This window comes from Halictus rubicundus, chromosome 4 (genome assembly GCF_050948215.1).
Source record: "Halictus rubicundus isolate RS-2024b chromosome 4, iyHalRubi1_principal, whole genome shotgun sequence".
NCBI classification, from domain to species: domain Eukaryota; kingdom Metazoa; phylum Arthropoda; class Insecta; order Hymenoptera; family Halictidae; genus Halictus; species Halictus rubicundus.
In genome coordinates this window covers 15,293,866-15,320,676 of record NC_135152.1, presented here as the reverse complement: position 1 = coordinate 15,320,676, position 26,811 = coordinate 15,293,866, and the positions used below count along the sequence as shown (strand labels likewise).

Genomic DNA, 26,811 nt, shown 5'->3' with positions numbered 1-26,811 from the left:
AAATAAAAGTAAAACGGTTGAAATACATGTGATACCGAAAGTACACTCAAAAAAAGGGGGACTTTCTTTGCATTTTGCAGATCCTAACCAAATTCGCTACAGTCGACGCGACAACGTTAAAATTCATTTATAAATTTCGACGAATAACTCTGGTAGACGCGGCGCTAAAAGTGTCAAGGGAAATTCGAGATTGATCGATTTCAAACATTCGCGCCACGGTCAGCGTAACCGGCACGATCCTGCGCAAGCGTAGATGCGCGTGCGAAGCGTAGTGTTCGGTGTTCCAGCAGTCAAGACGCGAGGGTCAGGTTAGGCAGGTCGGGCTGACAGCGCGTCGAAAACAGCGTTCCGTCGTCGCTTGTAAATGAAGGTTAACTTCGTCGCGAACGCAGTGAGAACCGTGGCCAAGAACGAAGGCGATGCTACGCGAGAACTGTCAACAAGATCTCCGTATCGGTTTGGAAGTCTCGCGGTGAATTGAGTCGCAGGGGACAAACATGGCTCGCGTTCCGGCAGACGTGTGTTTTTCTTCGTGGTGAACCTGCCTCTCTCTTTCTCTCGACTTAAACCCCTTTGGTCTCTGTCTCGCTCGGGCAGGGATCCTCAACCTCGGGAGTGGTGATACCTCACGCAAGTACGTAACGCACACCAGCAGCATTGCAACGGCGCGTCTACACGCGGCAGTAACGTATATTAATATACACACGGTAAGGGAAGAGGAGCTTCCCGCTTGTTAGTATGCAAGTGCCGTTTCGGTGTCCCTTACGTGGCCTTATTTGCACTCGCGTACGATCGGCGCGCGAAACGAATATCGAAATGACCGATCCCTCGGCAGCTCGCATGATTTTTTCGGGTGTACCGCTTGGCCAATGTAAGTACTAATTATCCCTGGGAGCATCCGAATAATATCGGTGTCCCTCCTTGTTCTTCTTTTTCTCTCTCTCTCTCTTCCACTCGTGTGTGCGTGTAACGGTGCAGTAAATGGCGGAGGATGTAAAAGGGCTCTCCGAGTCTACGATGTGCCAGCAGAGACTTATCGGTACATTGTCGTTCCCCTGACATAACCGCTCTGTTACTTTCCTCGTTCGTGGTTTCAGGTGAGAGTACGATGTTCGTAGTCGATATCCCGTTGCCCGTCCCCGCACCGACGTTCGATAGATTTTTTTTTCCGTTATTGCGCTATCAACGGCCGTGCGATGTAAATACGCCCCGTATCTCATTTATTTTATTCGCATTACCGCGACGCAATTTTGTGCGCCAAGTTCATTGCACCTAACCCACGATTCCGCACGGGGCACCGCGTGCAACGAATCGTTCGAGAGATTCCGACGTCCCGCGACACGGGACTTATAACCTCAAAATTTCGGTGTTCCTCTATGCTAGAAAACCTGTTCGATCCAGGTGTTTCCGGTATTGAATCCGCTCGGAGAATTCGCGCAACTGCGATAGCTTGTTTTTACGGTTTGATCGAGTGTCAAACGTCTCGTTTACAATTACACTCGATACGTGTACGCGCTCGTGGTACTCCGCAGGAGTCGCAAGCGATTTTAATTGATCGCGAACGACACTGTTAGCTCTCCGAGGTTCTGCTATCGTTCGTACTGAAATTCAAGGAAATGCTGTTTAGTGAGAATTGCGTAGTAAACTGTCGTAGGTTTTCGGCGCGGCTGCGACGGGCATTTAACGGGGTGTGGGAGTGGGAGAAGTTCGTTGACAGAGTGTAAATAAAAGCGAATCGGTGGATAGGTGTGTAGGCACACGGAAAAATGAGAATTCAGTCACGACGCAGGGGTTTGGTGCGCGTGTAACGTGATAAGGGGTTCTCGTGTGTACGATGCCTAATTAACTTCTCGTTGTGTGGCTCGTACACAACCGGAACAGGGAAAAACAATCCGTGCGGATTGAAATTAAGCAGCGGACACGGCCTTGCGTGGGTTTTGAACGTCATCGCGGGAATAAGAATACGCAAGGGCGGGAATTCGTGAAAGAAAAAAGGTTTGCACGGCGCACCATTCGCCTTCCGGTCGCACCGAGCGGAGTATGATTGTAGCCTTGGCATAGTAAAGTTATCGGAAGAGCGTAATCTTCTCCCTGCTGAAAAACCCCACCTTGACTCGCCTCTATCAAGCTCGTTAAGCTTTATCAAGTGGCGTGTCAACGACTTCGCAAAGTTATTTAGCCTGATCGCATCTATCGGCCGCTAGATTATGCGCATCTTTGACGCGGTGTCTCCCGATCCCTCGCGCCATTGTAAAACGACCGTTACAACAGTGACAGATTACAGTCCTGTCGGTAACGACCGTTACAGTCTCAGTTGCAGGCGAGGCCCAACTGAAAATTCAATTGTTAGAGATTCCATCAGATAGTGTAAGGAATCCAATCACTGTGTCTATTTTAATTATATTTATTTTTAAAGCATAATGAATAGTAAAAGAAGGATATTAAATTTTTTTAAATTTTAGTATTCATTATGCTTTAAAAATAAGTATAATTAATATAGGTAATTGGTACCCCCACGGAACGGAGGTCTATCACTCTTTTTTTTTTCTTAATAATGATAGTACTCCGGTAGACGCTGGCAGTTTTGACTCATGCGACACTGAAGCCTAAACACACTTGGATCGAATTAACTTCTAGGGATTCGAATTTATTGATCGAATTCACCATCCAAGGAGTCGTGCGAAACGAAACTGTAGTTCGCAGTATGAGTCATTTCGAGATTGATTGAAGACGTCCCACTACCGATTTCACCGTTTCTGTAAACAACCTTCTAAATTCTATTTCCTTGATGCAATAATGTTCTGGGACAATGCGCAGGGGATGTTACACAAGTGGCATAACTTTTAAAATCCTAGATCTACGGTGGACTCACAATGACTATTTTACAAAAATGATTTTATCATAATATAACATAGCTAGCGAAACAAATGAATAAATTCCTTACAAATACATCTTGCAACCTCAATAATGGTAAATTAAAAAATATAGAACTCAAAAAAAGATTTATACGCCCGTGCAAATGGATTTGTGAAAAATTCCTTTCAAAGGTAACGTTTATTTGCAAATCTTCTTTGTAAAATGTTGGGCTATTTTCACTATGATTTATATGCATATGCAAATTGTGGACTAATAAAACAGTTTACCGTAAACCGATCGTTTTATAGACCTATAAAACGAATAAATTAGAATTTTTCATTTCTACTTGATAATGACTATCATTACACGTGTACTGTCTGTGTATATGAATGATTTTTAGTATGAAAAATATCAGACAAGTAGTAAAATGTAAACTCTTACATTACAATTAATGCACGCTCAACTTTCTATTTTTGAGTTCTATATTATAGCAAAACATTTTTGAAACTACATAGTAAAGAACCGTTCATAGAACTCGCGTTAGAAACCGAAAAAAAAAATGATTTGGTTTATATTCCACGTCTGGTTGAACTTTTTCGGTATCAAGGGAATATTCATTAAGGCGTATAAAATGTCGGGCAGTTAGAGCATGTTTCAATAGAAGCAACTATTCATTCATTTCGCTTTCGCAAGAGGCTGTGTCGACACGTGACGAGCCACGGCGTCCTCATGCTCCAAATTAGTGCTATTGATATCCCCGGTATCTGGATATTCATATTTCTCAGTTTCTTGAGATGAAAAATTACTCCCGAATATTTCGATCTCCAAACGAAAATGTATATGTACGGTGGATGCAAAATGTATTTAAACACTACATTTCCGGTTCTCGAAACATTGTCGATACTTCAATTGTAATAATTTCGTAAAAACAAATAGTACAACCATAATCCTGGACTTATCTTAAAGCTTGATGCCTCTACTTTCGCGAAGCAGTGTTCATTGACCTCTAAGATATTTTTACATAATTTAGCAGTTGGGAAACTGAAGATCCATTTTTCCGAAAAATTTTGCGAATTCAAACATCTCCAAAAACTAAGAAGGCTAATTGGAAGGATTCTAGATTCAAAATGAGTCGAAAATTGTCGTACGATAATTTTTTACGAAATTAGGACAGTTTAAATATAGGCAATTTTTCGGACCCGCTGTACATTATTCACACGTGAAAAGCGATAACATGATTCAGTCTGGTAGCAGAAAAAATAAAGGGGAAACCAGAAATATGCGGTGGCGTTGTTTCAGCTTGTGCCACTAAGCTTTTTCATAATTGATACAGGGTTGTGGTAGACCGAAATAGTACAAATAGATTGTTGACCATGCACATTTATGACCTGATGACGCTCTGCAATCTTTGCTGATGCGTGTGATTAAACAAAAATATCAGCAAATGTTATATCACTGACCTTTTGGTTTTTTAAAATGAAACAGTGTCTGGAAAAATTAATTAAAAATTGATGCAATACTTTTTAATTCTTTCCGGTTCGCAAGCACATACAGATTATTATGCAATGTTATAAAAATAGCACTCCGAACAGATGCTGCTAACCGTGGTATATCAGAATGTTATCTGCTATCATAAATCTTGCCAAATATAGAAAGTCGTCAATTAACCTTGTCATGAGTTTGCAATATTCGATATGAACAAAATTCTTTTTTCATGTTTCAGGAATTCTATGCTTGAACTGCGAATTGCCTACGTAAATATTACGAATAAATAACGTATTCACATTTTTTATTGCAACATTATTGAAATTACAGTGATGTTCCCACGAAAAATTATAAAATAAATTTCTTCTAATAAATTACCAAAGAAATTGCAATAACATCAGTCTTGTAATTTTTACAAAACAATTGTATACTGGTCACATTTTGTGCTCGGTATGGTTAGTGTTGAGTATTACAGAATCTACCGTAAAGTTCTACAGCTTTTTCGATCTCTGCATTGCACGTGGGCGAGACAACAACCATAATTTCTTTCGTAAGATGAACTTCAACGACGATTCCTTACCCCGGCCCGTTCCAATTAACCCGATCCAAGCACACAAGCATTTAAGATCCTGCCTTATGGCAGCGGATGTGCCATAGGCTTTTTACTTGTGGCTTTGTTACACTTTTATTTTCGTCGTTCCTCAACCGTATTCCCCGTTCCACGTTCGCGGCAGAAGTTGAACACAAAAAGAAAGAAAGAAAGAAAGAAATGGAAAAAGATAGACGGTGGAAAAAATGTAAAACGACGAAGGAATGACTGTCGGTTTCGCCGGCGAATCCGCAACCGGATGCTCCTTTTACCATGAAAAACGTTTCTCCGTGAGAGACCGTTTGTTAATTAGCCCGTGGAACATTACCCGCGTTAATTGTGATTCCGATTCGGTCATGTTTACTTTATGATCTGCGAATTCGCACGGAACTAATTTCAAGGTTCTATTCATAAACGATACCTCGTGCTTTCCCTTCTGGGGATTAATTGAACATTTAACCTTCTTATCAATCAATTTTCCAGAACTGCAACAACACTTCGATTACCCGAACCTCCGATGTCTGAAGTCTTTAGTATATCCCAACATGCTTCAGATGTAAATATTTATTACACAAATTAATAAAAATAGCATCTAGCATCATAACTGAGTAGGGTAAGGGACCCAATTACTGTGGGTTGCCAATTGCTGTGCCTATAATAATTATAGATATATAAAAAGAGATATATAACACATATATTAACTGATTTTAATGACAACATTTAATATTCCTTTTTTATAATTAATGTAGACACGATAATTGGCATCCCCACAGTAATTGGGTCCCTTACCCTAACTATTCTAATATTCGAACAGTCGTGTTTTCTTGTTTAGTGCGAGTTACTATTGAGTTTCAATGCCATACTAAAATTAAGCGGACGAAAAGGTGCTGGCATGTCTGAAGAGGTTGCAAATGAATTTCCACTATTGCTCACTGTAATTTGTTCAGCTTTTCCTTCTTCCAATATTGAAGCTAATATCTAGGGTTAAATTGTTCAGTGACAATTTCGAGATAATAGTATCACTAAAGGAACGTATTTTTATAAGAAGAAAATTTAATCAATTAAAATAATTAATCTCTGTACATACATTCGTGACAACGTTAAAAAGAATTGGGTGCTAAAATTTTAATAGCAACAAAAAGTGGAACTGAGAGAAACAGTTATTAAATTACCGTTAAACTTCTTTATTATTAACACATTATTTGCGGGACTAGTATTATTACGTTTTTTTTTATATTACTCGTGTAAATGCGGATCTCTATTGGAGGTCATTGTAAGAACGGTTCATAATGTGGAACTGGAAAACATCGTGCGCAATTATAGTAGTTTCTAGTAGCTACAGCGACTTTTAAAAACACTTTCCTTGAAATAGCCCGCATGCAATGTGTTAAATTATTGTTACGTGTGACTGTAATAACTAGGCTGCATCGCATTACGTATTTATCACATACAAAAATATTCAAGAAAAACATTGGGATGCAAACTTTCATGAAAAGTAACATAATTCAATTTTACTTTTACTTACGTGAAATCGTTTCCAAGGTGAATACAAAATAATATGTAGTTTTATCAATAGATTGTGGGTTTTATGCATTCATAACAAAAATCAGTTGGGTTTTAAAATGATAAACATGTGAAAAGGAGTTAAAGATGTTGATGTGTTATTTTCAATATATCAGAACTGTTAAAGGAAAAGTAATTTTCTATATGGCAATCGATGCAGAAAACTTTTGCTTTGCACGAAGACCAGCACCCTATCAAATTTTTTCCCGTAAATTTAAGTATGCACGGCTTCCTTGCTACAGTACAGTGCGTAACAGATGCGAATCATAATAACAGTAACAGAATGCGTGCAGTAAACCGAGCATTGCGCGAGCAAAGCATCCTCTGGCGCGAATATTGCATTTGCAACAATCTAGTGATTCTTGTGTGTAGCAAGTGCTAGAGCAGAGCTGCTCGACACGCCTATTAGCGGGCAAGGGCGCCCGCCAATGCCCGTGGGCAAAGCCAGTGTCGTCATATGAGGGGAGGGAGCACGAATCGAGGGGAAAAAGTTACCCTCTCTCCGCCACGAGACCGGATCGGAAGCATGGGGGAATAGCGCGGTGGAAGGGGAAATTAGGGTGGGGGAACAAGTCTTGAGTGGGGGTAGGCTGCAGCGCGACCATAACTGACCGCGTAGCTGTGACAATGCGTGTGACAAATACATACAGCCTAGCCTGCAGGGGCGTGGCTTCGTGCCCGCCGTTCTGCGTATGCCCAGGGCAAGGAAATCGCTGCCCGTACGGGCAGACACTGAACGACTCTGTCCTAGAGAATCAACTATAATGGCCGCGAGAAACTGCGAATGTTTCAGAAAAAGTGATAGCCTCGGGGGCAGTATTTTTTCGTACCTACGTTTTACTTTCAAGTCGTTGTCTTAATTGCTTTGGAAAGCTAGCAACCACAGAAATTAGCGTTAATTTGTATAACGCTTCCTGTAGATAGTGCAATTACGTGTTGGTGTGAATGTAACGCGCGTACACCGAACTCGTACGCTATCCGACAGGATCGCTTTTGGTTTTATGGTTTCATGAGTAGGCAACTTCTTAACAAAATCAGTCAGGTTATTTCATTTATTGCTTCGATGCTTTCTCGTCGCGCTTAATGACATTCCACGTGGAATTGTCGACAGATAATTATTTCTGAATTATACATGCAAAAATATACAAATCTATGCATTGATGTTCATGAGAACAATACTGCATTTTCCTGTAATTGCAATTCTGTCTGTTCATAAAATGTAAAAATCGTTGTGATACAGTATAAACAGAATGGTTAATTGAAATACGTTTTTCGTATTGTTGTTGGACTGCGGATTTTATGCATTTACGGGAAAAATAAGTTGGTAAACTTTAAAACAGCCATAAGATTAATCCTCGGACGGTGGACTATAACTATTTTTATAACTATACAGGGTGTGGCTGGGCGGGTGGTGCAACCGGACAATTTTGTCTATAGTGTCGCAATTCGCGATTTAATATTTCACAAAATACGTTAGAAAAATAACAAGAAATCACTGTAGTTAGACTTTCATATAAAAATTGATCGTTCTAACGTAAACTCGCCAATCTATGCAAGTGGCTATAATTTGATCTATAAACTTCGGATCTTTGTGCAAAATAAAAATTGTCCGCATTACTAAAAATAGAAGCCAATTCAAAAGTTCTTTGTTCCTTTCTTGAATGATTGTAACAGGTTGAAATTAGTGCATCGAAGCTGCTAAATTTGCAGAGGAATTTTTTCATTGAAATCCAATTTTGGCAAAACGATGAAAACGGGAATGTGCAGAGGGGCGGCCTGTTCGGAATGAAGCCAATCTTAGCATACTGTCCGCCTTTCGAGGGTCAATGGAGCCTTGACGGCCCGATCGGAGGCGTTCATTCTTCGCCGATGATTACAATCGAGTCAATGAGACGCGCCGACACTTTACCGCGATTAAGGCTCGAGAGAGAATCATTATGGCTGCTCGCGCTCTCGTAGGCCGCGACAAGGCCGTCAGATTGGAAACAGCAAATTCACCTGACTGCCTTCGGGACGCGACAAATGCAGCGTTTTAGTCGCGAGCCGTGTTGCTTGTGTCCGTGAAACTTTCATCAGCGGCGGTCTCGTGTTCTCGATCTTTACGGATAAGATCGGGCCGCCGCGGGCTATCCGTGGAAATTAATACCATCGGCATTTTCACTTTTCTTTGTCCGTTCGCCGGTCCTGAGTGCCTTGACCAACGATAATCTCGATTCCCCCCTTCGATCAGGGTATTATTGCATTTATTGCGGTGGGGCAACCGCGATCCAGATACGAATCTTAACCCAGATACTCCTGAAAATAACTTCCTTTCATTAAATTCGGCTGCTATTGTCTCGAAACGTCTGGACAGTGCTGAGATTATTTCCTGTTTGTGGTACACTCAGGGATTTGACAGAATTATTTATTCGGTATTTGAGGTCCGATTCAACGCTAAGGCCTCTGTAGATTCGCGATAAGGTAGAGTGACTACATTACCGTCAAAAAATCGTTTCACGTGGTTCAAGTTTTCGTCCTTAAATAAGAATATAAATTTGGGAGCTTAGAAATTTGGGAGCTTAGAAGTTTGGGGTCCTAGAAATTAGGGAGCTCAGCAATTTGGGATGCATCCTAGCATTTCTAGTCTATCCTAGCATTTTTATGCCATTGGATGAGTTTTCTGGATGAAATCGAGAGCGGCGCGCACTAGAAAATATCTCCGGCTACAAATTGAGCTATAATTTGTCTTGATTCTCTGCGAAACAAAGCCAAAAACTTGAAGCACGTTTCTGGCGTCAGAATTCATAATATCGATAATACAGAGGAAAAAATGTGACAAGTTTAGTCACAGACTTGAGACCCGTCGGATCAAGACCGAGACGGATCTGTGCATGGAAATTATTAATTAAAAAATCACGGGACTATCACGGGCCCTTAATAATATGTATTACAACGTAGGGACGAGTTATAATCCTCTCGAGAATAAGCATGCACATACCGCGCGATATGTAAATATGATGTAAGGGAACAATCGGCGTGGCTGGTTCCCAATGCGACAAAAATAAATGCCGGGTATTATTAGGATGCCGCGAAAGTTCTGTTGGTCGCTGAACGCCGAGCTAGAATTCAATTTTAAAAGCACTTTGCGTTTCGGGGATTGAATTATTCGTCAGCTGGCCCGGTTTATAACATGCGGACAGCCTTTGTTGCGGAGGGCTTTTCGGACGTTACAATGTTTTCGCCTTGTGTCGCAGTGGAAATCGATGAACACCGCTTGTTTACTCAACCATTTAGTATTTTAAAAGGACCGTTCGTATCGGAAATTATACCTCGCCGGAACACGTATGATCGGCATTTTGTAAAGTATCTTCAGCCATGCGCACGTGGCCAACAAAAATGTGAAACCCAAATTATGGTGTCACAGCTGCTCGCAGAAAGAAATGTCATTTTAACATTGCTCGTTTATTATGAAACCGAGGATTCGTGAAATACGAAATTTAATACAATTATTTTATTTTTTTTTTATCATTATTATGTCTCTCGTCCAGCATAATTTGTATTAAAGTAGGTAGTAGGTAGGTTAATCTAAAGTATTAAATAACATATCCCTTTCAAATAAACTACTTAATTGTGGTTATTTACCAAACAGACTATTCTTCCTTTAATAGTTTCGATAAGCCCAATACATTGCAGCCCTCAAATTCTCGTTTCAAATTGCAGCCACTCAAGTTTACCGTAAATACATGAAATCTAATTATGAAATAACAGGAGTAGAAGAGCCGACAATAAAAATAGTTGCTGCACCGACTGTCAGGTGATGTCCGTCTTAAAAAATACTCCCGTTACCAGATTGCCTCTTTGTATCACCAAGATATAATCGATGGACGAATCTGTTAGTATTTTAGATCACCGTTTATACCAAAAATAATTACGCTCCGCGGCGGATCCGAATGATCAAAGATCCCAGCGACTGGTTTTAATCAACGCCGCACGGCCGACAGAAAGCCGAATTAAAAATGGAAGTTTTATGGTCAGAAATTACACAGTGCGCGTGCCGTTAATCAGGGAGATTTAAGTAGAAAACTAAAAATCCCGAAGTTTAATAGTATCCATTGGATCCGGTAAGAGGGACGGGATCGACGGTATAAAAGCAGTCCGTCCGCGTTTTAATCGGCGCTCGCGGAGAACGTAAGTGATTCGCACGATATTTACGATCGTTTGCTATTCACGGATAGGCGCGCCGATACGCACACCTACGCGAGTATGCGAGTTAATAATTCGCCGTTATAAAACTGCCGATAAAGACGTCTGAGCACCATGGCAAATTGTTTGCGCAGAAGAACGCGAAAGAGGAATAATGGTTCAATCGAAAGGAAAGTAAAATCCTGCCGTCATCCTGGCGCGTGGCAAACCAGGCCAGAGGCCTGGATCCTCGTCCTCCTCGTCCTCGTCCACGGAGAGGCTGCAAAGGATGCCAGGACCGGCTCAAGAGAGGCCCCGGGCGCAACGGCTTACCGACATCGAGCCACAGACTGCAAAAGTGAGTAATCTCTTTCATTATACAAGTCCAGTAACGTCTCGATACGTCTATGGAACAATTTCACGACCGTTATTTGATCTTTGCAGCTAGCGTCGAACCTGGAAGCCAATATTAAACTTTGTTATTGCTAATGTTTTTTTTCACGAGACTGTTGCCGACGCGTTCGTGACATTTTTCTGATTGAAACGACTCCAAACACGACATAGTTTGGATCCTATTTGTTTGTTTAATTTTTAATAATTTCACGATAAAACAGATTGCAAGTTGCTGAGCATCTGCAAACTGAATAGTGTAGGGGCAAGGGGTCTAGGCTGCTAGCTCTAATTAATCTCCTTCAGGAGTTTTGTTTACTAGATTGTTTATAACATCACAGTTTATGTCATCATTCAGTTCTACTAAATTGCCAATACAGCAAACAAATATACTCCGTATTGCGTCGTGTTTAGGTTCATTCGAATCAGAAAATGGTCACAAATACGTTGCATAAAATAATAACTAAATGTCCCACACACATATCGAGACATTACCGTAGTTACAATCTTTGTACGCGCCAAGCATTATTATTTTCCGTGTTATCATTTAGTACAAAATGGTCCATGGTTCCTTGCCGTACAGTTACTAGAATTAAACAAAACAAGTTATCCATGTTGAAACTACAAGAACAATTTCTAGTGTTAACTTCCACTTCTGGTGTTAACACTTTGCCTACCGAAAGCCTATCAATAGGCTTTGCAATGATCGAACCAAGTATAAAAGAATCTCGATAAGTTTCTTTCGAATATTAATTTTCAGAAGAAGTTGTTACACTTAAAAATCTAGTCACCTCGCAATTGTTTATCGAGAGGTTCTCAACCGTTGGTCGTCGATCGTAAAAAGACTTGCAAAAGTGCCGGCAAGCAAAGTGTTAACGAGCGGTTTACACGTATGATAATTAAGATTGTATGCTGCGAGTTTTACATTAAATTTGAACGGTATTTGACTTGCATGAAAACGAGTATGGTCTCGTGCGAACGGTTCTTAGAGTTTGAATTATTACGCAGGTCGAACCTCTATCCACTTAGATCCGAGATACTCGAATCGATCCGGGGTACAAATGGGATACGCGAATTACATTAACGAAGGGCTGCGAGATCAATTTAGCGTGGGCAGATCGGGAATAGCAACGATTCAAGAAGCGGAGATACGGTTCGGACGATCCAAGTACCGGCAGAATTGATTTTGAGAAATCTGGGGCGATTTGATCGAAACTGCACTGAAAATAGGTTTGAAGTATTTTAATCGACTGATGCGATAGTACGACAAAATCCAGACCGGGGCAATCCAAAATCTAAAGATATCAATCTGGTCCGTTTGCTATTGAGGAGTAAATCTATTTAGAACGAATAAACGAGGAGCAGGCATGTTCCGGGCGCGAATCTGAGCAATTTAACGACAAGACAGGTAATTCGTAACAATTTCGGACCACTTGATAGGAATTATATCTCAAGAGGTTCGAGGGATTTGATTAGATCAACCAGATTTGAGGAACTCGACGGGAGCCAACCTACATCTAACTGATTTAGGTCAGGCTACTTCAAAGTCGAGAGACCAAATCAAATCAATGCAGCGTCGTGAAAGTCAAATTAGATCAATTCAGAATTGCGATACTTCTGGCAAAGAAACCACATTAAAGGCTGCTCAGACTCGATCGCGCGAATTTGATGAATCTTGCTCCTGCGCATATGGACGTAGACTAATCGCAAGGATTCGAGCTTCAGGATCTCTGAACTCAAGTCTGATCAAAGATCCACTTCTGCGAACAAGGAACCAGAAAACTCAAACTCCAAAAAGCCAAGACCCGACAGTCAAAGCAAATTTGAATCGTAGGATCCAAACGGAAATGTATTCGACACTCGAAAGCACTAACCTAAGCTTCTCCGAACTTCCGGTTAGAGCGTTTTCAAGTGCCCAAGTCTCGCAGCTTCGTATCTAAGGATCTAAGCCTATGATCCATCGATTCACATACCGTAGTTTAGATCTTTCTATCCCATCTTTGGATGTGAAAGTGTGCAAACCAATCTCGCCATTTTTGTTTCGTACAATTCTCGATACTATACTCTCGTGAGTTGATTATTTTAATCATTATCCGATTATATTACAGAAATTATTCTAGCTCTAAGTATTTTACCTCCTTTTTGTATCAGAAAAAGTGCTTGGAAAAAGATTGAGTTTTCGCGGGATAATTTCACCTCTGAAAAATGAGAACTTGTTAATTAAAGCACGGTGGTTCGCACAATGCTGCGTGCCACGTCTACGCACGATGTTTAATTAAATCCGATATACGCTATATCAACTGGATCGTGTGCTTAATAATTGCGGCCGGTGGTATTGATTTAACGTTACGTATCGCCTTCAGCTTCCAGCCGCAGTTTGTTCGGTGTCAATTGTTATGCATAAAAAGTTGAAAACAGTCGCTACATGCTAAACAGTACAGGTTGATCGCATCCTTCGTTTACCTTGATCTTCCTTTCGTTTTCGTTTTGTCCCTGGAGGGTATCAGCCGTCTGTTAATTACTCGCGTGACCTTCGCTTGGCGTAGGTCGGAAACCGCATCGTACATCATGCTTCCTCTTTTTTTTTCCTCTTTTAATCTTCCTTGAAATTGTGTCTTCGTTTAGCTTTCTCCGAGACCCGTTCACTTTCTCTTTTTGCCGAGGAATAATCATTTTCATGTATCGGACTCGCATCGTCACTTCGTTCCAGAAAATATTGCGACGTTCTGTGAACGTTGCCGGTCCGGTGTCATCATCATTTTCTGTAATCTGGAAGAACCGACAAGATCGAATTTTCCTCGGAGAAATTGAATTTGTTATCTTTCGTTGATCTTCGTGGATTAGTTGAATTCGTTTCGATTTAAAGTAACATTTATTTAGAGACATTCGATTATTCTAGAGTCATTTGGTCGTTGGCGACTCGCGGCGTAACGACTAATTTTGGTTGCACGATTGGATGAACTAAATTCAATCTTTTCATTTTGATAAGGCAATACACAGCAGACACGTGCTTAACACTTTGAACGCCCAACTAGAAACCCCCAAAATTCCATAAAATCAAAGTAAGCAATGAAATAAAAATTGCAAAAAATTCAATGTATGATACTGAGTAATCCTCCAACTTTCTTGCATGTTACAGATCCTAATCAGGTTTAGCACAATGAATATATCAACGTAAAAATTCATTTTAAAACCTGCACGATTAATTCCGTCACCCACGTATGGGCTAAAAATTCTTTTAGCGCCGAAGTCGTTCCGGGATTCTTCAGGATGTAAATTCCGTGCAAATTCGTATTTTCTACAAATTCCTCTCACTGTGCTCGATCCGAAGACGTTCTCCTTGCCTAGTTGAACGAATCGCGGTTTCATTTTCCCTGATCGAGCAACATCGAGCGTCCCGTTGCTCAGAAAGCCGGTCCCGAGCGATCGTCTTATATCGGAGCAAAATCCGTGAAATATCGCTGCGGGTCAGAAATGCCTCCGGCATAGGCCTAGAGCTCGCAGGAGTCCGAGGGTTAATCAGCCTAAATTTAACTTCCATTTCCGTCGTAGCGGTTCCCTTCTGCGTTAATACAGCGATTCCAACAGTTCTGCAATTCCTCAATTAGTCGTTGGAAATCATTATCTTCGCGCGAGACGTCCGTTGCGATTCAACGCGAACTTCTTCCACAGTGTTCGAAGCGTCGCCCTTTGAACTCCGATTTCATTTTTGCAGGCGAATAGAAGTTGCCATTCGACGAAAAATTTCACGTCCACCTTTTTTACCAAACCGGACGGCAAATCGCAGTGCCACGCGAACACGACCCTGCTAAATTGTTGGTAACACGCGTCGAGACATTCACGGCTCGATGAAATTTGACAAAGTGGTGCACGAGGGTGCACAGAAGCGATCGAAAAGCCACGCAACTTTGTCTTACAGGTTCGCGAGGAAACCGACAGGGTCCGGCTATTTTTGATGACGCCTCGCGAATAAAAACGTTTACACGTGGCCGGGGTCAAAGCGAGATCGCTTTTTCCGTGTTTTCGTTTCTTCTCGAACTCGAGAAGGAACCGGCGGTCTTTGCGCGTGGTTTTCGGAGGGACAGCTAAAGCCGCATTCACGGGAGAATGCGGAAGTTGCTTCTATTTCGCTCTGGTCTCGTTCGTCCATCTCGCTAGCGTGAGAGCAAATCGATAGGCTTCGCCGCTACCGTCGTGCATGTACAGGGTGTCCGTAGTAATCGCGATACCACCGGGAAATTCAATTTTTCCCATACGTTTTCGATCAGGCTCGAATTCTTGCGCGTCCGACCTAACTGCGTCAAGGAGAACGCCCGTTGCAGAGGGCGTCGAAAAAATCAATTTCACTTTTACACACGTCGATGGTGTGTAACCTTCGGAAAATGTTCTGCTGAAAGCGTTTAATGACTTTTTTTTATCGCATACTGTTAAGTGATTTATGTTTTGTCGTTCAACTTTTCGCGCAAGTATGGATTATGCTGTCCAAATTGTAAATAACTTTTTGCTATTTTTGATGAAAATTGATAACAGCGGAGTATCTATTATCTATCGAATAGACGTGAGCTTTCTGGTTGAGTACCACGATTATTGAACACTATTTGTATGCAGCCGCGTAGCCAACATCCTCTCCCGGAACACTGATCAATTCAACGGAAGTTGCCTATTAGGTTGTTACATATGAAATGTTCAATTTTTAACAGTATCGTCGTACGAACATAACTTTCTTCTAAATAGAAGTTATTCACCATTTCGATCAACATACTTTTTCATCGAATTTTTTCAATTGTATTAGGCTAGAAACTGAATTTTTTAGTCATTCAAATGCTTTATTTACAGGATTGTCATTTTAAAATTTTTATCCACCACATTTTCATCAAACATCGCATAAAGCAATACAAAAAGCATACGCGACGCTCGCAATGATTAACATTGAAATGAACGTTCTGTAAAAGTAAAATTAGATATCTAAACAAGAACTGAAGATAGGAGAAGATTTTCGATCAGGTTTAAAGTCCAACAAGATCAGTTTTGTACCGTAAAATGGTAAATAATAAAGCTGCAGGTTATAATAGTGTTTCTTGATGAAAACGTTTCACAGCATTTTGCATTCTAAAATTGGACATTTCGTATACAACAATCTGATATTCCCTTGGCCGTTAAACCTACGCGCGCCGAGAAAATGAAGTTCCAGTGCAGTAAAAAAAGAAAGCTCTCGGATTCCTATTAACTGCTGTTAGGCCATAAGTTACGGACCTGCCTCATTGTTACCTGCCACCCTCGAGATTTACTCAGGTACTTCGGTATGACACCTAACTGCAGGGATTTCCATATTGTATATTTCCTGTTTAATTTCTTCGCACCGCTATATGTAGGAGCATCATTTTATTTATTTATTTTTCTTTCTATGACCATCGATAAATGCGGAGAAAAACTATAACCAACCGGAAAGCCACGTGACTCTCATGGTAAACGTTGGATGTTGGTAAACACTGTCCAAACAGAATATTTGTAGAATAAAATTCTAGAATTTTATTTTCCGAATGAAATTCCATTTTTCGTTTAAAGCAAAACTTTTAGGAACATTTAATCAAACGGCTAACATTTATTAAAAGAGCCTTCTGTGCCTGACAGCAGGGAAACCTCTTCTACTTGTTTCGAAAAACGCGTGCTCCTCTGTTCACGTCTTAAGTGAACCGTAAAATTTTCTAAAAGCACGATGTATGTCTTTTATTGTGTGCATATCTTCGCACATTCTTATGTAAGAGAAACAGCAGAATAGATACGCATAATAACGGGGAGAGGCTTAATTACTACGGTCGCGAGCAGTTTCGAAGTAACCGCGTGAACTTCATAAACGAGTGGTACAGCTAAATGAGCGTTTCTTAATAAGTTCATCCATTAATGGGTCAACTGGATGTTCTCACGTGACAATTGAAAATAACATAAATAGCAGAAAACGAAGGATCATTGCATTATCCAACCACTTTCTAGGAAACGTGCCATCTTCAAAAGAGTTTGTTTAATACAATTATAACGATACCTCAGTAACAAACCATTTGGTCATGATAAGACCGTGGAAGTTTATAAAACTATACTATACGCACAGAAGCGTTAGAGCATTTGCAATTTTTATCATAAGAAGTATTTATGTTAAACCGAACTGTTAAAACCAACCCCACCAATATCGGAAGAGAATGTTTCAACTTATGCTTGTAAAATTAGAGGACAATTTAACCACACAGATACATATTAAAAATATGTTTAACGCGAATGTACGCATCGGTGTAAAAGTAAATACTCGAAGGTACTTTGAATGCATATTTTTAACCCCTTCCCGTACTTCAACGAGTCTGATTCGTGATGAAGATTTCGGCTCAAACGTAAACGTCACGAGTACGACTCGTGGACTGAAAATCTGCCAAATGTGAACATCACGAGTCAGAGTCGTGGAATGATTTACAAAGGACTGTATCACAGGTATTCTTTTGGGCCCGGATTTCGTCGAACTAAATGGCACGGGAAGGGGTTAAGTACGTATGGAATATTTTAAAACGAGGTCACTCTGGGTGGAAAAATTATGCGAGTTCGGGAAGATTAGAAGATTTTCGCTGGGGATAAATTGAAGAAGAATTTTGCAGACTAGTCGCGGCAAATAACACATAGGCAGCGAGTAGCGAGCGTTTCATGAATTTCACTGGCGTCCGGAACGTGCGTTGGCTTCGCGAAGCGGACAAGAACCAGCCGACATATGCGTTCAATGCCGTTGCTAGTAGACATGCATGAAAAAAGGAGCATCCGCGAAAGAAAACACGGGCTGGGCCGGGCTTATGAACGAGCGCGTTCCATCCGAGCCACGAGAAAACGCACACTTTCAGGCCGCGCGATTAATTAGACTCTTCTTACCATTAGTTTTTCGTGCGATTGTTCACGGGTTCGACTAGCTGAATGTTTACCACGTGTTCGCGATTAAGATACGGGCCCCCGGGCCCGTTTAATTGGATGCAAATGGAAAATTAATTTGCTGCCCAGACACTTGCTTTCTTCTTCTTCTTCTCGAAAGATTTATCGCCGGTTGTTTAATGCGTTCATTAACTTCGCGTTTCTCTTTCAAGCTGCGCGAGCATTTCGGTGTACAGTGTTTACACGATATATGTCCAAAACACGGGTCTACCCAGGGACATATATCGTCCAGTGATTCTTTGATCCACGCCGAGCGTGGAAATTATTTTACTCTCGTGAGTATTTATTTTACCGTTAAATTATCTGCGAAAGAAACGTACTCCCACTTACGGAGACAGAAAATTTACCATTGTACGAGATGATTAAGCTGCTGCTACTGATTACTGCGATCCGGTAATGCGGATGAGGATTAAGGAAGATTGAGCTGGTCGTTTAAGAGGCGATCGCATTAGCGAACGGATAAAATAAACAGGACGCAATTGAAAAGTTTTTTCTCAAGTATGCTCTTATGTGGTTGTTTTATGGTTTTTGATAGCTTGAAAACGTGCTGCCGTATTGGGTACACCTTTCACTATATTTCTGTCAGGAGTTTTCGAAAGATCTATGCCTGCAGAGCTCCTTAATTGTGCTGCGGTTTAATAGTCCGCAGTCTAATAATTATGATATATTTCACAGAAGATAAAGAATTTAAAGATTAGTTAAAATTAAAATTCAGTAAATAATTATATGATTACACATATAATTGCAATTGCAATGACCGGAGTTATAATCTGGTTGAAGCGAGCGGCGTTAATTGAAAGGAGAGAATTGAAAGTATAGGGAATTTATTAATATAATGGTGCAATTGATATTATATCGAACATTGCGTTCATGTTGAAACTTCGTACAAAACATGTTCAACAGAAACGGCATATTCTGTGCATCTGCATATCAATCGATACTAAATTGCTTTCGTTGCGATTCTCCCGCGTTTCTCCGTGATTCACGCTGTCTTCTTTAATGACCCGCGTCCATTACATTTCTTAATGAAGAGACTTCGACGCGACGATTGCAAAACGAGAGATCCGTCGAGATAAAGTGGTCTCACTTTCGTAACTAATCGTCTACAGATGAGTGTTAATGGTTTTAGATAAGTTTGTCTCGAGGAAGGCTCCAGATACTCCGAGTTGGAAACTTGTATAAAATAATTCAGCTTCTCTTATAACTTCAGTATACTTGACAGTATCTTCTTGATAAGTAATATATTTGCAATACTGTAATCTTTTCCTTCGTCACAATTATTTACTCTTTTCGATAAACTTAAGGAGAAGGAAAAATATTCTAGTTTAAATTTCTATCGTTCTATCTTCGTTTTAAATGTACACATTAAAATAAAAATTTTGATCAGTGGAACAAATATGTGAATTGTTTATTGCAAATATTGATGATATTCTGTTATTTCTACTGATTATGCATTTATACGAAAGCTATGTGGGTTGCTATGGAAAGCTGTTTGAAGAACTAGAAAGATTAAACAAACTTTGTAACGTCAATATATCATTTTCCACTTAGTAAAATGATTAAACGAAGAAAGAAATTTTTATTTGACTTTTGTCTATTGTAATTGATACGGAAAGGTTTCATTTTGCAAAAAGATCCGGAGTCTAGTTATTACCATCGGTTATTAATCCATGCTCGTGTAAGGAGGTCTAATATAGTAGATATCCACTAGTCAGTGAATGGTCGTGGAATGGTCAGTCTGTGGTCACACTATGGTCACTTGACGGTCAATCAATGGTCAGTTGATGATTACTAGATGTCTGGAGATTGGTCAATCGATAGTCTCTTGCTGGTTAACCACTGACTACTCTGTGGTCAGCAGAAGAATACTGAATCTTCATTCTACTGTAAAACGCAATAGCCTCGGGAAATTAAAGAAACCTTTGTACTCTTTATTTCTAAATTTTTACTACACATTTTATAATTCGACGATAGTCCCAATTAGATAAGGAAATTTGAATTTCACTGCGTATTTACGATTTAATTCATCCAGTTGAATACTTGCAAAAATTGTAGATGCTTGAACTCGTATCGCAGACTTTTTCGATAAAATTGTTAGAATTAAAGTGCGTTGTATGTAAATTTGGATGATAGAATGAATCAGATTTTCATTTTTCCACTTTCGACTAGCGAAAAGAGTGACACTTCGGTCCCCAAGTTTAGATAAAAAGTGTGATTTCTATTGTCTCCGTCTTTCGACGTTTTTACTGATCCACACAGCATGATCCATTTTAGCCGTTTCCAGGAGTCGTTCGTCGTTCAGTTTTCAGCCGACCAATCCGAGCGCGGCGCAGTTTCGTTTCTTTCCCTTTCTTAAATGCATAATTTCAACCATAAAATAGAGCAAACGTGTCAATCGATCCGCTCGAATGATTAATAAAATGAAAGTCACAGCTTTCTCGTTGGTACGTCCAGCCAATGCCGGATTGATTAATAGAATGATCGACGATCGTTTTCCATCGAAGCAGATCCATGGGCGGCCGGGCTGGTTCTAATCGCGGATGCGCTGCTCCGAGCGTTCATTCCGTCGGTTGTTAGTATACCGGCGTTGGTAAAATATTGTGGGATGGGTTTTCACGCTCGACAGGATATTCCAATCGGCCCGACCCGGCCCGGCCCGGTGCGGCCCGACGCGCGTCGTGCGCGCCGATCGGAAGAAAAGAGCAGACGTAAATAATGGCGTGCGAAATTTTATGCCCGCAACCAGAAATAGAACATTTGTTGGACGGGCACCGTCACGAGGAAACGGGAATGTCTTCGGGAATGCCGACAGAAAAACATCCGCGGACATTTAATTGCCATTTTTATTTTTGAATGCACGCCAACAATTTATGACCACCTGCTAAAACATCGGATACGATAGGATTAATTGCCGATGACACGTGTTCTTGCTGGCCAACGGGATTCTAGACGTACGCTCGAAAATGGATGTGTGGTCCTTGTAATTAAAAATTGCGTATGCTAAAAAACGGGAGACGAATAATAAAATGTAGAGCACATTATAGTATAATTACATTTTTGTCGTAAATATGCACTTGCTTTATAAGGTTTAATAGAATTCGATGCATTTTGTTCTGATATTATAATAATTTTATAATCCGCACCGGATTCCCCATCTTTCATAATGTTTGCAACAGCGTTAGAATCCACGGAAGTCTGGATTCTACTTTTTATTAAAGATTTTTATAGGCTGTAAACGCGCGAAGATCGGTAATCTAATCACGAAGCTTTCTCTTCTTATTTATTGCACGTTTGCACCTAACGCCGCGAATGCATCAAATCAATAGTCTGTTTATTATTAGTAGAGTGCGTTTATAGCGTGTTCTAACATTTAAAACGCAACGGTACAAACGCTGTATATTGTTTAACACCACACAGTTTTCGTACGTATGCACGTTTAGCGTGTAGAATATTTATGCAAACTCAGTGGAAAGCGCGTCAAATCGTCGACGAACGGTGGGGTTCGCAAAAGATAATAATCTTTCTACGAGGTATAGTAGATTTCGTGAATTCCCGAGCACAATTAAAACGCATTTATTTGCGCCGCTGCTGACGCAATAAACGGGAAGAACTGAAAAAGCATGTCGAGTCTTTCGCGAAACGGAATGCAGACAGAATGGAGGGGGGCCTTTGAATTCCTACGGTCAAAGGAAGGTTGGTCCTTGTGGAGGATTATTGATTCGAGAGTACTGCGACGAAAAAAAGGGCGGAAGCGAGAAGCATCGTCGTATAGTTTTTCCGAGGCGTCATCCTAACGAGGATGGGCGCGGTTGGGCCGCGTTTCTGCGTGTCCTTCGCGGATTGAATCCCGCCGTTCGCCCTGCGACTCTGTTATGGGGCTGCATACAGGGTGACTCATGAAAACGGGACACAGGAACGGCGAATGGAACGTTGTCTGCGTTGCATGAATCACGCGAACGCTGGCGAAGTCAATAATACGAAGCATTAAGGAGGTCTTCTGGTCTGAAGAGTAATTTTGTAGGGGTTGGAAATTTTTGTAGAGTAATCGTAGGACTGTTTCGTATTGCGGTTTTGCATACAGCCAGTCCCATAAGTATTCGTACGCTCTTAAAAATCGCATAACTTTGTCAATATTGGACTATACTACTCGAATTTTTTTGGGAAGTTAGAACAATTGGATCACTACATAACGTGAGCAAAAATGTTTGATTAAAATTGCGATTGGTCGAAATTACAGAGAAAGTACTAAAAGTTGTATTTTGCAACTTTTTTATGCGGGCTTATATTAAAAATTTAAAAAGTACGTTTTGTACATCTGTATCAATTATACGTATTCTGAATATTTCACTTAAATCGGTCAACATTGCACTGAGCTACAAACATTTAACGATGCAAACTTAAGGGCGAAAGTCAGTAACACTAAACCCACATTTACATAAGAATTGTCAAGGACATTTCGTGGTGGTTCAATTATTTTGTCGTAATTCCTCATCTTATAATATTCAATCAGCTTCGCAATGAGATTTCTAGATTACATAGTATTCATTTGTATCAAGACTACGCGAATCTCTCTGTTATAAATAATTTAAGGCTTAAATTGCTTTTAAGTGTTCGAATTGCTCAGCCGATCTCCGAGAATAATGGGTTCGTTGTTTGGTGGAAACTTATTTATCAAAGACGATAGAAATGCATGATTCCCCGGAGTTGTGGCATAGGTGAACCTCGCTGCGATTCCCTCATAAATAATAAAGTAGCTCCTCTATACGTAACGAGATTAGAGAATCTAAGGATCAACGGGTTAGAACGATTCAGTAACCTTCAGATTTCTTATCCGCCGCCATTACCTATTGTCTCGTCGCTTTAGGCTTATTTCGCTGGTTATGCAAGGGTGTTAAACTCGTTCGCTTATGTTCAACGCACGGGAATTCCCATTAATTTGTTAGAACCATTGCAGAAAAATTCTGTTATTCAAACTTCGCAAGTACCACCTACCACTTCAACCCTTTGGGGTCTACAGTACCTTGTTCTATTACCCGAACACCCGTTATACTTACACATATGTATGTAGCGCGTGTGTGATCTGCAGTTTCGAAGTATCTAGAATAAAGATGGAAGCGAAGGGACAAGGACGGGGCACAGTTTCGGGACACAAAGGGTGAAACAGTTGTGTAGAACGTCGGTGGCGAAGGTCAAAAAATATACGGCTATCGAGCAAAGCGTGAAAGGATTCTCCGTACAATAGTGGTTGGTTCCCGTTTCAGTTTTTCGCGATATCGTATCGGGGGAGTCCCAATTTTCGTATCCCGAATCCCTGTTTTGCCGCTAGCTTCGCTCTAGTTTCCACTGCCCCAAGGTTGCCATTATTATTGCTTGATTGGACGTGTTACCTGAATGACCCAGTTTTTGCTGGAAACTATTTCCATCAGGCGTTATTGTGCTGCCGCCTCGAAAGGCGGAAGACAGTTGCCTTCTCACATCAGCGACACAATGAACGCCCATATTCCACTTGCCTCCTTTCGTATTGACGGAACAAATGCGCCTTTTTTCTTCTTCTTCCAGTCCTCGACTATTTAACTTATTTACCACCTTCGCTGGCAACGTTTGTTTCGGCAACAGTCTTCGCAGTCCAAGCACATATTTGAACACTAAATCTCTAAATAAAGCGAACCTGGACATATTTTCAAGCTCGAAGCCTCTACTTTCACACCCCATCGTTCAGTTTTGTTGAAGACACCGTGCGTAGCGGGTGGGACACGGGAAGACACGCGTTGTTTCGAAAATACTACAGTATCGGCTGAACTTCACTTTTTGGGACCAAAAATTTTGCAGTCTTTTTTATACAGTCCTGTAAATGTTGACGAGAAAATGCAAAAAATCGAGGTTTTAACGCGAGGAATTCAATGGTTCAAAAGTGATGCGCGTTTTCTTACAGACTTTTCAACTTGTTATAATATGCAAAGGCAACGCAGCGGGTGATCAAATTATTTCAGTGTTGCTAAATGCATATTCGCAACTTGTAAACATCAATTACCATTTTATTCAATATTAAATTTTTCTATACTTAATCTTTTCGTAGAAATATTCCATTACGGTTGTACCGTAAATTCTGAGGTACCCTGAGGTATAATGCAGCTTTCAGTGCAAAATGGAGAACGGAAGCCACTATTTCACAGTGTCGTGCTAAAACATAACTTAGCCTCTATAGTGGTATCGCATCCTAGAACGTCGATGAGTGATTTAATAATACTAAAAGGTTAATAGTTCAGTAGTATCATTAACGTAGCAGTACTTGCAAGATTCAGTATATCACTGCAGAATGATCGTAGGATATGTTCAATTAACAATTTCGGAAAAAGATTAAGTATATTTGCAATTATTTATAACTACGAGGGGAAACTAATTCGGTATTACAGGCATGTAGTATAACCTTCTGCGAACGTTGGCAACCACACTCCGCGAACCGTAGTCTTTTGGCAAGATTATTCGACAACTTCCTTATCATGGCCTTTGCGTTATCTGCCAAATGTAGCCCAGACCTGTCGCGATCATCGTTAAAAATACAGTCATATGCAAATCGCCTGACTAGTTCAACTCATTTCGGTCTATCGATTTCACTATAAGTTGTTCAGTTGTTCATCAAAAATTCAAATAACAATTCAAATCAACGGTCCCCTGACATGTGCTACGAACACAACTTCATAAAACTCCCCGATTATGTCTTATCCACAGTTTGATACAGAAGCTTACATATTTCAATTTAGATATATTTTCTTTAGCCCATGCCACGTAACATCGAGTCGGACTCGTGATGGCGATTTCAGACATAGTCCGTTAAATACGAATGTTATCTTTTACATAAACAATTCTGCGCCTGTGGTCTTAACCCTTAACGGACCAATGCCGCGTATATGGCGGCAAAAATCAAATTTAAATCGTCCTGTTATCCTATTACTCTGAATATATATTAATAAATTTTCACTAGAATTTAAATATTTTCCTTTCTGTACTTGATATAAAAATGTTGAGACCACAGTTTCTCTTCGTATGAAAAATAAAATATGAAAAATTTTAATTAATAATTTCCATTCACAGCCTTCAGACACAGACTTAGGATCCGTCTTGGTCTTGATCCGACGGGTCTCAAGTCTGTGACTAAACTTGTCACATTTTCTCCTCTGTATTATCGATGTTATGAATTCTGACGCCAGAAACGTGCTTCAAGTTTTCGCCTTTATTTCGCAACAGAATCGAGACAAATTATAGCTCGATTTGTAGCTGGAGATATTTTCTAGCCCGCGCTGCGCTCGATTTCATCCAGAAAACTCATCCAATGGCAGAAAAATGCTAGGATGCATTTCTAGGATCCCAAATTCCTGAGCTCCCTAATTTCTAGGACTCCAAACTTCTAAGCTCCCAAATTTATATTCTTATTTAAGAAACCATTTTTTGACGGTAATGTGGTCACTCCAGCTTATCGCGAATCTACGGAGACCGGCCCGTTGAAATAAATGTAGACAAGTAGCGAATACAAATTTTCGTTTGACGGAATGAACGAGGGTAAAAAGTCGATGTAGAACGCGACGGAGATTGTAGTGCAAGTGGCGAAGAGACTAAAAATAATCGATTTTTCGGAGGCACTACACGAAGCTGCCCCTTGTAGCGGGGGGCTACCGTGGTTGTAGGCTGGCGCAGCTCGAATTCGGGCGGGTAGCAGGGTCGCGGAAGGATCCTAGGGTATATGTATCTGCGCGTAGCGAATCGGAGGCTGGCTAGTGACTTGGTGACCCAGTTTTCCGTGGAGCAGACGCGATCGCGTGGATCCGTATACGCGAGAGCGAGCGGGTAGCATCGAGTAGAGGCGGCTGGCTCGCGTCGCGGTGCAGCACCCTCCTCGCAATCCAGCGACGTTCATTCTCGGACGACGTCGCATCCTTGGTTATCCGTGGTCGATCTCGTGTCCCGACAGTCTCGTCTTCGTCTTCGTCTTGGTCGTCATCGTCTTGGTCTTGGTCCTTGGTCGTCCTCCCCGTTTGTCGTCGTTGACGTTCCTGGCTCTCGCGACGCCATGCGTCGCGTTGCCAGCCGCTGCGCCAGCTGTTCCAGCCGTCTCGAGGTAGTTCTTCCCGACGCTGCTTCACCCTCGACCGGGGCCCACTCTCTTCGCACACTATCCTCTCCCTTTCTCGCGTGAGATCCGTACTACAACGCCAGAGAACCTCTGTTCTCGATAGAGCCCGTTCGCGCGTGCCATGGGAAACGAAGCCGCAGCCGCCACCCGAGACACCACCGTGATCACCCAGACCTTCGGCTAACAGCCTAACCCGAGATACCAGGATCTCTCATGTGTTTAAGGATCTCGTATCGTTTTATCGAAATTTTCTTGGGAGGCGTTCAGGTAGTGTTCCAAATTCTCTATCGTTTATTCCCGTTTGCGTTTTGCGACTGACTCTGCGACTGTTTTTCCGCTGAAGACATGCATCCTCTCTGTTTTCATCTTCTCTGCCTTGTTGTATATTCTCGAACAGTTTATCCGCTCTCTTTCTCTCTCTCTCTCTCTCTGTCTGTCTTGCTTCGAACCGATTGGATATTAGGATCTTTTATTTATCCCTTTGGTTTTTTAATCCCCATTTTGATCTTATTCAAGCGACCTACATACCCGCGACGAGGTCGCGCTTAATGGACTCGTCCTGCGCGACGTGTCCTTGTTATCTATCGTCCCTCCGGCTTTCCTCCCCTCTGGACCATCAAATATTTAATATCACGACGTGCCCGACACCTTTTACGCATTCTCGCATGCATTTCCTGCC

The 26,811-nt window shown here is 41.1% G+C and overlaps 1 protein-coding gene across 3 annotated transcripts in view; it reads left to right on the top strand.

Annotated features, from left to right (window-relative positions):
• The first annotated feature begins 84 nt into the window (after positions 1 to 84).
• The window catches only part of Cdgapr (GTPase-activating protein CdGAPr), a 53,469-nt gene continuing 26,742 nt past the window's right edge, over positions 85 to 26,811 (top strand). The window contains exons 1-2 of one of the 3 annotated variants that reach the window (XM_076786990.1): positions 85 to 634; positions 10,810 to 11,012. In XM_076786990.1, the coding sequence (XP_076643105.1) occupies positions 10,944 to 11,012 (69 nt within the window). In that variant the 5' untranslated portion in view covers positions 85 to 634; positions 10,810 to 10,943. Of the gene's footprint in view, positions 872 to 951; positions 1,098 to 10,809; positions 11,013 to 26,811 lie in introns of those variants that run through there. The other 2 variants (XM_076786991.1, XM_076786993.1) reach the window with 2 other exon arrangements.